The sequence below is a fragment of the Centroberyx gerrardi genome, chromosome 6, assembly GCF_048128805.1.
Source record: "Centroberyx gerrardi isolate f3 chromosome 6, fCenGer3.hap1.cur.20231027, whole genome shotgun sequence".
NCBI classification, from domain to species: domain Eukaryota; kingdom Metazoa; phylum Chordata; class Actinopteri; order Beryciformes; family Berycidae; genus Centroberyx; species Centroberyx gerrardi.
Window position 1 is genome coordinate 30051196 of NC_136002.1, and position 12424 is coordinate 30063619.

Genomic DNA, 12424 nt, shown 5'->3' on the forward strand with positions numbered 1-12424 from the left:
CTTTTTTGGTCACTGCATGATTCCATTTGTGTTATTTCATAGTTTTGATGTCTTTACTATTATTCTAACATGTGAAAAATAGTAAAAATAAAGAACAATGTGGTGTGTTCATACTTTCGACTGGTACTGCATGTACTCAAAATACTGTATGTAATTCTGTACTGTAAAACAGAATGGTTAAATGTAAAGCTACTGAATATTGGCAAAAAATATCGTCTATCAGCAGCTTCACCTTCACTACTAAAATATCAGTATTTGCATCAGCCTTCAAAAACCCAAATCAGTCGAACCCGCATGGACAGTGTTAGTGGGTAAGTTAGAGAGTGTGTTTGTGTGTGTGTGTGTGTGTGTGTGTGTGTGCACCCAGTATTGATTAATTATGCATAAAACTCTGCTCATAACTGCACCTCAGAATTGTGCACTCTGCAAAAACCTCTGTCTCTGAGGAGTGTGTGTGTGTGTGTGTGTGTGTGTGTGTGTGTGTGTGTGTGTGAGTCTGATAACTATAATTATTCATAACTATAAAGGCGTAGCACCCCTTTCCCTCCCCTTCCCCCAAATTCTGCTCATGACAGAGGATGAGAAATTGCAGCAGGGGAAACATACGCAACACTCGTGCAACACCAGAGCTGGGGATGGAAAAAAAAAACAGCAAACTATTAGGGACATTTTTTTTTTTTAATTATTTCAGTAATTAATTGGGAGGCGAACATCACTGTTTCAGTTTTTTCATAAAGATTACTTTTTTTTTTATATTTATTTATGCTTTCCTTAACATTTTTTCATACCTAGCTTAAGTCTTTGGTGTAGTTTTAGTTAATTAGTATCACCATATTATCCAAGTAAATAAGCTCTCCTCCCGTCCCGTAAACGAAAGGTCACAGGTTTGATCCCCTGTCCGGTCAAAGTGTCTCTTAGCAAGGCACTGAACCGACCTGCTCACTCACAGAAAATCACACTTCAGTATCAATATTTGGCTCTATCAATTTGACAAACGGCTCAAATATTTAGAAATAATATTCTCATAAGAAGATTTAAAAAAAAAAAAAGAAATAAATTAAAGATAAAAAACAGAGTGCTATGATGCTAAAATTCTGCTAACACAGTGCTGAGACACACACACACACACACACACACGTGCGCACAGAGAGAGAGAAAGTACTGTATATACAGCGTGGAGAAGAGAGACGTAGAAGAAGTGAAGGATAAAATCTGATCTTCTAAACAATACACAACTAAACGTGGTGTATGTGCCTGTGTATGTGTGTGTGTGTGTGTGTGTGTGTGTGTGTGTGTGTGTGTGTGTGTGTGTGTGTCTGGTGGGCCTGAGGAGTCAATAGATGGAAACAATGCCAGACCTGGCTAATCAATAGAGAGCAATCATGAAGAGAGAATGATGATAATCACTTAAACAGATTGGGATCATAATCAATGGGCGGACTAATTGAACTCTATTACACAGCTGGTGTTGCCGGGCTCTACTGTACAAACAGCAGCAGGATGAGCTGCATGTGGACTGCTGAGATTAAAAAACAAAAACGTCATTTTAGTGAAGGCTTTTATGAAAAGTGCCTTACAGTGCCATGCGTGTGTGTGTGTGTGTGTGTGTGTGTGTGTGTGTGTGTGAGGGGGCTGTAGATCTCTCTCCTTATGTTCGTTCATTTCTTTGTTTGTTTCTTTGTTCACGATATTGTGATTTATTACACAGCTTTGTTGAATGCTCTATTTTGATTGGCTGATGAAGGCGTTCTGAGGTCTCTCATTTCTGAATTACAGATCGCTGTTTCACATCTCATCATGTCACTCAACAAGTCAACAAGTCCACTCCATGCTGTTGATTCCTTTTTCTTCTTTTGTTTTCTGTAACAATTATTTATTGAATTGTTATAAAGAAGAGCAGCATAATGGAGCGTGTCATACATTGAGAGTCAGTGGAACTGGAAAACATGGTGAATGTTTGAAAATAATAAATGAATACAGTGAGAAAGCGCATTTTGTTGATTTCCAATAAAATGAAGTGGCGCCACCTTGTGGCAGGAAGACGCTGCTGCTTGGTTCCTGCAGACAGTCGGCTAATCAGGTCAGAAACATCTTTTATTAATTTATTCAGAGAGAACCAAACTTTAGACTGCTGGTTAGAGGCTGGACAGTGGATTGGTTCAGGTTTCTATGGTTACAGCACTGCTACAGTGTAGCCATGGATGCTAGCTAGAGACGTTTCTATGGTTACAGCACTGCTACAGTGTAGCCATGGATGCTAGCTAGAGACGTTTCTATGTTTGCAGCACTGCTACAGTAGCCATGGATGCTAGCTGGAGACGTTTCTATGGTTACAGCACTGCTACAGTAGCCATGGATGCTAGCTGGAGACGTTTCTATGGTTACAGCACTGCTACAGTAGCCATGGATGCTAGCTGGAGACGTTTCTATGGTTACAGCACTGCTACAGTAGCCATGGATGCTAGCTGCAGATCCTGCTTAAGTATTTTTCGGTGGTAGCTTGTGAATTGCCTTAGTCTGTAATAAAATCATTTTAAATCAGTGTTTCATGTCAAGTGATTCATGTCTTTGGGGAACAGCTGTGTAATAAGTGGGATCATGTGCAAGGAACTTAATGTCAAGGTCTTGACTCACTCTGTTGGGGCTTATTTTGCTGTAATGACTGTCTAGCTGTACATTTTCCTTTATATAACAGCATAGATTTAGACTAAACTTTGGGGGAATGATGCATCTCACCACTGTGTTTTATTTAAAAAACAAAAAATTAAATGAATTATCCCTACAATCACCTTGAATTCAGACGTGGTTGATTTGTACGTAAAGTTGGTGCTGCTCCCCATCATCTCACTCTATTGTGCATTTTGTTGTGCTACAAAGTTATTTCAAAATGCATTTATTAGGGATTTGTTGACTGAGATCTATGTAAAATACTATACTTTGGAAAAAAAAGTATGACACTCAAATGATTTGAGTACGTGGAAATCTAGAATTACTCCAAAACAACAAAATCAACAACTGTCTGTGTGTCTAAAGAATGACTTCATCTTCAAACCCTGTACTTAATAATCTGGTCCAAATAGAGCGAGGGAGAGAGAGAGAGGGAGAGAGAGAGAGAGAGAAAGAGAGAGAGAGAATAGAGAGAGAGTAAAGTGAGTGAATACCATAGGAAAGCAGCGGGATGGAAAGCTGCAATTATATGGGAGTTCCATGTCCTTCAGTCAGACCACTGCCACTTCTCACACATCATTGGTGTGTGTGTGTGTGTGTGTGTGTGTGTGTGTGTGTGTGTGTGTGTGTGTGTGTGTGTGTGTGTATGCGTGTGTATTCCCTGGATCAGGACACTCGGTCACACTTCCTCCCTCGGCAGGAGACTGTTTCCTGTTGGTGTGGATGTTTAGGTTGCTGGCATGGTGTGTGTGTCGATGTGTCACTGTGTGTGTGTGTGTGTGTGTGTGTGTGTGTGTGTGTGTGTGTGTGTGTGCGCGCGTGTGGTGGCCCATGGTTCATGTCACATGTGGAGTGTATCTCTTCACACCTCACACACTGCATCCTGTCTGAATGAATCTTATCTCTCTCTCTCTCTCTTTTCCTTCCTCTCTCTTTCTTTCTCCCTCCCCTTTCTGCCTCTTTCTTACTATTTCTCTCTTTCTCCCTCACTCTATTTATCTTTTTCATTCTCTCTCTTAGTCGCTCTCTTTCCATCTCCCTCTTTCTCTCCTTTCTTCTCTCCCTGCCCCCCCTCCTTTTCTCTCTGCCCCCCCCTCTCTCTCTTTCTTTTCTCTGTCTTTCTCCCTCACTCTCTCTCTATTCTCTCTCCCATTTTCTCCCCCTCTCTCGGTCCCTTGCGCCTCTTTTCTGTTTTTTCCTCATTCTCTGCTTCTTTCTGCCTCCAATTTCTCATATTTTCTCTCTCCTTTTTATCTTCTCTCTCTCTCTCTCTCTCTCTCTCTCTCTCCCTCTCTCTCTCCCTCAGTTTCTTGCCTCATCCAGCTTCACTCGAACAGAAAATCACAACTTCAGCTCAGCCACAGAAACACACACAGTTTGCTATTCCAGCTCTCTCTTCCAAAGACAAACACTTCCCTCCCCCTTTTCCTCACACTCCCCTTTGCCTGAGACAGAGCTGGCAGCGCGTGCACACAGACACACACACACACACACACACACATACACACACACACACACACACTCATATACACGCACACAATTGTATTGTGGCTATAAACAAACTTGCGAGTAACCAGGATTAGCCTCAGCTACTTTGGGATTTCCTAGATTAGAATAGAATACAATAGTATTTCTACTTTGCACACCATCCTAATGCTGTAAACCATACTTTTTTCATACTTCATACATTTCTTTTTCTTGTTCTAGTGTTGAATTGTCAGTTACCACCTATGTTTATAAAACCCCTCCATGTCCTTTGTTCTTATTTATATTCTGTTTTCTCTACTGTATTCAATTTCCCCACACATGTACATGTAGCCTTTATAAACAGCAATATATCATTATCATCATTATCTCTATCTCACACCAGTGGTATTGTTAGTACTAGTGTTTCTCAAAATTACAGTAAGACCATATTTCCCATAAACCCTGTTGCTTCCTGACACAAAGAACATGTTGCTACTTGTCTCCGCCTGCCTGCTTGTTTTCTCTCACACTTTCCTGAAGAGGATCAAACATGTCGGAAGTGATTTTTTCCATCCTCCTTTCCCTCCTTCCACCATCTGCTGCCTGAAACTCTTTCAGCTTTAGCTCCGTTTGCTCTGGAAGAACAGAACCTCTTCCTGTTTTGTGCCGTAAAGCGATCCAGCAGATTTCCCTCCAGATCCACCAGGTGAAGGAGAAACAATGGAGGATGAGAGTAGAGGCTGGTAGAGGCTGACACTGATGGACTGGTTTGTTTACGGTAATTATACTAATGGCTCAAAATTAATATGGTGATGATTTATTGACGGTGATAGATAGATAGATAGATAGATAGATAGATAGATAGATAGATAGATGACTGACCTGTTTGATGCGGTCGGGGTTGACGGTGGTCTGCGGCTGCAGGATGCTGACCGGCTCTGTCTTCTGGGTGCTCTGAGGCATCTCCCTCACCTTCTCAGCGATGAAGTCATGGACGCCGTTCAGCGCCTCCACCGTCCCCTGGATCAGACACACCCGCTCTGTCGTTCCTGCAGAGGGAGAGAGAGAGAGAGAGGGAGAGAGAGAGGTCAGTACATGTACTCAGACTGATGCCAAACAGAAAGCGAAATAATGATTTTGGCTTACATTTCAGTTACAGATGTTGTGAAGGCACATGTGTGAAGTTTTAGTGTCATCTGGTCTCTGTTGCCCATCTCAAATGCACAATATGCATTTCCACTCTTTCTTTTCACATTTTCTCATTTGTATGTGCAAATAAATTACACCAAAACCAAACATCACCCAAACCGCATTTTGTTTTTTAAACGGTAAATGTAAGATAAGAAAAAAAACGGGAACATCTGGAAATTGGGTCATTGCAGCAACAATAATAGGATACAGCAAATAAACAACAATAAACAAACATGCTAAGTAGAATGTGTGAGTGGAAAGAATGGGGAAAAAGCAGAAGAAGAGCAGAAGAAGAACAGAAAGAATGAATGTATGATATGAAAAAATACCAAAAATAAAAAAAAAAACTAAAATATAAGTGGAGAAATTACAAAAATATCAATATAAGTGTCATGAGAGTAATCAGAAATCAGATTACAAATGCTTGCAATTACTCATTTGATTTCTCAGAAACATGTGTTGAGGGTAAACAGGCATTTTGGCTGTGAGACTGAGGACAGAGGAACAATTTAACACAACTTAAAATAGGTGTTGATCATTCAGAGACAGAGAGAGAGAGAGAGAGAGAGAGAGAGAGAAAATGGAGAGAGAGATCATGGACGCTGTAAGTCAGTCTGTATGAGAGCATCAGCTAAACGTCTAAAATGTAAAAATGTAAATGAAAGCTAGAAGGATGTCAGTGTGAATCAGGCATGCGGACGTCACTCTGCACATTTCCACTGCGTCTTCTTCTCCCGACGACATCAAAAGCATTTCGGTTTACGTCTGTTTCCAGGACGCCTTCCAATCAGGAAATTCATTCCCTCGTCGCATAAAATAAAGCAAGCTGCTATCATTTCCAAACCTCTTGCTCGGGTTTCTGCAGAACATGTGTATGAGTACTAGAGGATTGTATCCCTCAGATTTATATCTGCTTCAAATAAGCTCGCTAAACTCTGCTACACAAATAAAACGCTGGGCAAACGGAGGTTAGGTGGGTTTACTCTGCTCTGCCTCCATGGTAGAAGCTATATTAGGGATTTATGTTCACTAATAAAGTCACAATACAGCATAGGAATATGTTTATGAAAGAGATTTTGCTAGTGTGTGAGTGTGTGTGTGTGTGTGTGTGTGTGCATTTATATCCATCAACTGGACATAGGTTGGATCATTATTGTGTTATAGCTATTGGTGATAGAGAGAAGAAGAACAGACATTTACATGAAAAACGTTGCAGATTATTACTTTTGTATAGAATAAATACGTCAGCGCTTTACTCAGAGATAGAGGGATAGAGTTGATGGATGGAGAGACAGATAAACAGATAAACAGGAAGACAGACAGACAGACAGACAGAGGATATAATAGAGGAGAAACTAGGCCAATGCAAAGCCTCTCAGTCGACAACACTGAAAACAAATCTCTCTCTCTCTCCTCTCCCTCTCTCTCTCTCTCCCTGTTTCTCTCTCTCACTCTCTCATCATTCCTTGTCTCTCGGTCTCTCTCCATCTCTCTCTCTGGCTCTCTCCCTCCATCTCTCTCCCTCTCCATCCCTCTATCCATTTGTCTCTCTCTCTCTCACTCTTCTCTCTCTCTCTCCTCTTTCATTTCAATTCAATTTCAGTCTAATCCAAACAAGTCTATCTTTCTCCTTCCCTCTCTCTCTCCCCCTTCCTCCTCTCCCTCTTCCTTCCCCCTCTCTCTCTCCCCCTCTCTCTCTCTCTCTCTCCCTCCCTTCATGCCAGTATTTAGTCCGATCTGCTCTTATCTCTGTTCAGCAGTGTGTCAGTCAGTGCTTCCTGTCTCCTCCCTCTCCCTCCATTGTTGAATTGGCTCAGTTTGGCTCGGCTCGGCCCTCTGAGGCTGGACTGGGGATCGAGGGATTGAGGAAGGAGGGATGAAAGCTATGTGTGTGTGTGTGTGTGTGGGTGGGGGGTGTGGAAGAACGAGGGGAAACAGAGGTGGAGGAGAGGAAAGATGGATCAGGGTATCGGAGTTCAGAAAGCCAATTTAAAGATCTTTTTAAGACCTTTTTAATGCTACCTGGATTTGAATTTAAGACCAAATTAATGGGGATAATTACATTTATGAAACTATAAAGGGGCAGTATAAGCAAAAAGACAATTGTTAAGGGACGTGAAAAACTTGTTTTGCATACTGTACTACTAACTCTGTCCTGTATTCATCTAAGAGCGGACATGCAGCGCAAGAAACCTGAAAATACATCAGACGTCCCGTAGCTGCATTTAGGATATTTTAATACCTTTTAAGGCCTTAAATTGAGGCTTTTTCAGCCTGTAAGGATCCACAGACACCCTGCGGATAAAGGAGTGAACGGCTGCAGGATGGAGGGGTTGAGAAAGCGGAGGCTATAAATAGATTCGCCCACGACACATTCAGGTATTTGTGGGATACAGCTAACTGGCCGGTGCTTCTGCTGGTCTTTTCTAATGCCTGTTAGCATCACAGTGGCATTCATTCCCACTATTTTTACAGTCTGTTGGCAGCGGTGACGAATACGGTCCGTTGACAGCAAGAAAACATGTTGGTTTAACGATTATGGACACGGCGAGCATCACAACAATCTGACAAATCATACAATATAGATGTTAGCAGTTAGTTCGGTGTTGGTGCACGACGACTCCCAGGCTAACTGTGTATGAAGTCGGCGTTGGAGCGGAGTGGCGGGACGAGTGGAGTGTGTGAGTGTGTGTGTGCTGATACTGAGGAAACTGGGCCTCTCCGCCGCTCCGCTCCCCGACAGCTGGTGCCCTCTGGGTAATCTGGACTCGTCCAATCAGACGCAAGGATTAGCAGGCCATTGTCTTGGCATGGGTTTGTGGGTAGAGAGTGTCCGTGTGTGTGTGTGTGTGTGTGTGTGTGTGGACTGGTGTCGTAGCAGAAAAGGCCATTCTGTCAGTGGAGATCAAATCCCAGCCTCTATACAGCTGTGCAGGCTGTTGTTTCTGATCCGTTCTCTACTGCTGAAAGACACCGAAATGGAAAACCAGATTGGTTTCATTCCAAAATAATTGCCTAAAGATAATTAACTAATCATAAAACACAAAAGCTATATGACTGATGCTTTTATCCGCAGTGCCTTACAGTGCCATGAGTGCATAAAAACGTATAGATCACCACAAATGGACGGTGATCACAATGTTATAAAAGTGAATGTACTTTTTTTTAAAGGTGCTGCGTGTGGAGTTTTTAAACATCAACATATCATTTGTTTTCTCTTTCACTTTTCACTCTTCACTTTCACTTTACTTTTCCAGCAGATTTCCCTCCAGATCCACCAGGTGGAGAAACAATGGAGGATGCAGAGTAGAGGCTGCCAGTGTTCTCCGCATTGGTCTCGTTTATTTACGGTAATTATACTGATGTTTCAATATTAATGTGGTGATGATTTATTGACGTTAGAACGCTACATCGCTCACATTTTGCCAGTGTTTCATATTTCAAATGGTGGAAAACTGATTTTAGGATGAGAGTCAGTGGGCTGAACTCAGCTTATATGGGAGAGAGACAGGTGATGACGATTATCTAGTGTGATGGTGTTGCAAAGGGGCAAAGTGTGTGTGTGTGTGTGTGTGTGTGTGTGTGTGTGTGTGTGTGCGTGTGTGTGAATATGTGTGTATAGGGGGGTGGTTGTGTGAATTTTCCCTACAAAATATGTGTGTCACCCTCGGGTAGCCTGCACATGTCTGATAGGAGGCATGTCTACGTTTGACACTGTATCTTACACACAGACACAGCACACACACACACTTACACACACACACACACACAGATACAGACATACAGATGCCAAACCAGCGCCAGGACATCAGAATTTACACATCCCTCAGTGATAGAGAGCAAGTTCTGGCAGTCGCTTCTCTACTGGTCCCACTGGTGCAAGCCATCACTGTGTGTGTGTGTGTGTGTGTGTGTGTGTGTGTGTGTATGTGCACGTGTGTTCATATACTCTACATGTGTGTGAGTTTTGCATTTCCCCTAGTAAAATGCACCTCATCATTTGACAGTTTTACGGTTCCGAGCTGCTTCATAGCTTGACGGGCCGCAGCTGCTGAAGCAATATCCGCTAAGTGTTGTTAAGACATTTAGGAATCTAGGAGTTTATCAAATCACATCTCATATTGCTTATCTAGACACATCGCAGGAAGAATAACAATATGCTTGTGACATCGGTATGCATGCTGCACATGGATATAGTAAGCACAGTGGCTCCGCATTACTCAGCTCAGGCACTAACGCTGCCAGGGTGACGGGTTTAATTTCCACTGAGGCCGCTCATATTAATAAAATGTATTAAATCATGGTACTGCAAGGCACTTTGGGTAACAAAACGGCAAATGTTATGTAAATGTACCGCGTAGGCGACTACCGTTTGCAGCGCAGTTGTTTTGACCCGGTATGATCTCACGCTGCACTATGCAGACCTGCAGGTAAAGGTGCAAGAGGTGCAAGAGGCACAATTACTGAAGCTCTTATTGCTGTCGGAGTCCAGGGATTTAAAGTGGAAGGCTGCAGCAGGAGTGTGTGAGAATTGTCCCGGACACAAAGTTGACTTCAGCCTCGGCATTCCCAGAGAGAGCGAGCGACTCGACACCAGTTGTTCGACACCAGCACACTCTCATCATCATCATCATCATCATCATCATCATCACACGAGGCTGCGGACCCTGGCAGTTGTTTTTATTAAAGTCTAACTAGCATGACTCACTCCTTCCTCCTCTGCTCTCCTCCTCTCCTCCTCTCCTCCTCCTCTCCTCCTCCTCCTCTCCCTGATGACCGGAGAGGCACTGGAGGCAGCAGACGAAGAGCACAGGGCTCCAGTACTTGTTCTGCTTTCTGCTGGCTGACTCACAGCACCGTATGCATGCACAGAATGTAAAGGAGGATGCATCCCGGCACTGGATAAATTCCAGGCTAAACGACAGTAGAATCCCCCCCCCCCCCCCCCCCCCCCCCCAGTGCTAAAACCTGACACCGAGCGCCACATGTAACATGTCAGAAATCAAAGCAAAGCAACCCGATCCGGCGGTGGGAGGGGAGGATCCTCCCCTCCCACCGCCGCTACAACCGTGAAAAAACCTGAGACAGAGGGAGGAGAGAGGGCAGAGTTTGGTTTCTGTTTTGTGTTATTGTGAGTATGTTTTGAGTTGTACGCTTTTGCCACACGCCACATTTCACATTAGGCAGAATAAAGTAAAGTTGAACATGAACTTGAATTTGATTTTCTGCCTTTTCTACACACAGATGGACGTTAGATCTCTCTATTGGTGGAAAATGCGCTATATCACAACGATTTATCTCCAAAGATGCCAGACTGATTTCTGTAAAACCGCTGAATCAAACAGGCGCTCAACGCCGACACTGGAGAAGTGTTATTGTTGTACACTAGCATGCCAGCTGCAGTGATGTAGCTGCAGTGTTTCCCTGGCCTCGCTCTGTAAGCTTGGCTCGGTCTATATCAGCCTATTAAGTGCAGCAGAGCGGTCATCCTGAAGCCAGCTAGCATGATTCACTCCTTCCAGCCTCCTCACCCTTCGCTGACTTCCAGAGGAGGAGCTGCTCGGGAGCGGGGGGCGGAGAGGTTTGGCCGCTCCGGGCTACCGTAGCTGACAAGCAAAGGCAAACAGCGGCGACGACTTTTTATGTGTTTTAACGGTCTGATGTCGTGACCAGGGTTCAGATTTCATACCTAGAAATTAAACCCATAAATGCTATTAAATAACTGACAGATAATCTAATAACTTAATTAAAAATGTAATAAACTCCATCTATTGTGTCAAAATGTAATAAATTGACAGATAATGTAATAAGCAATATTTTCAGAATTATATATTTTTTTCCTGATAATTCAGAAATATTACATTATTATTCCAAGCCAATTATTCTAAGGAGGTTGTTTTTGTTGTTGATGATTTTTTTTTTTTTAAATCATCACAACATTATCTGGCAGTTATTACATTATTATTACATTATCAGTTACGTTATCAGTTGCTACAAGTGCACTTCTGCTATAAACTTTGAAGTGACTTTCCTGTGTCACTGCACAGCTTCTGCTCTGTCTCTGTGCAGAACATCACAGTCGACAGGCAGCGTGTTGTTTTCCACCGCTGAGTGTCATACACTTCTAATGAGTCTAACAACTGATAAACGGAGAGATAAATCACAACTCTTGCATCGAAAGCTCAGTCAATCAATTCCGAGAGTGGAAAAAAAAAAAGTTCTGAACCCAATGAATCAATAGGTAAACAAAGGCAGCAGTGTGGTGACAGTGTGCCAGCAGCGGGCCGCCGTGCTGCAGCTGCAAACTGGGCCTCTAAGGATTATTTTATGTTAATTATATTACTTTAATAAGGGGTCCCACTGTGGCCCTGATGTAAAAATTCTCTGACTTTTCCACGACTTTCTTTAACTAAGTCGGAGCGCTTCCATGACCTAAAAATGTTATTCCTCCCTGGTTTATTAATGTTGTTTTGCAGCTCAGACAACTTCTTAAGGGGTAAACAGTCTGGTTTCCACTACAGTTGGGCCGAAAGCCACCAGCTAATACTTTGAAAGTGTGAAACAAGTTGGAAAATACAGTCTGGTGAATTCCTGCAAAGTGACCCATTCGTAAAAAAAATAATAAATAAAAAATTCACTGATATTCCCGTGAGAATTTCAGAAATCCCCTGACTTTTCCAGCCTGGAGTATATTCCTCAAACTTCCCCTGATATTCCAGAAGCATCGGCGCGCGGCAGAGAATAACAGAAAAGACACGAAGAAGAGAGAGAGAGAAGGTGTGACAGCGTCGCCGGAGGTCTCGCGTTCGCAGGTACACGATGCTCATTCCAGGCCGGGCCGAGACATACGGCTTCTTCTCTTCCAACAACACTCCCGTTGGAAAAAAAAAAAAAAAAAAAACATCAGAGGGAGAGAGACGGCCGATAGACAGAGAGACGCAGCGGTTCACGAGACTTCTGTCACATCGGGGGAACATCAGAGAGCGGAGGAGAGAGGGAAAAGACAGACAAATGGACAGAAACACAGAGAAGGAGAGGCAGAAAGACAGAGCGTCATGATACTCGTGTCAAAATGGAGTAACGTCAGAGAAAAAAGAGA

General features: G+C 43.0%; 1 protein-coding gene across 2 annotated transcripts in view; it reads right to left on the minus strand.

The window, feature by feature from the left end:
* The window catches only part of nova2 (NOVA alternative splicing regulator 2), an 87615-nt gene that overhangs the window by 17572 nt on the left and 57619 nt on the right, over window positions 1-12424 (minus strand). For both annotated transcript variants that reach the window (XM_071897908.1, XM_071897907.1), the window contains one exon: window positions 5017-5183. In XM_071897908.1, coding sequence (XP_071754009.1) covers window positions 5017-5183 — 167 coding nt within the window. The remainder of the gene's footprint in view (window positions 1-5016; window positions 5184-12424) is intronic.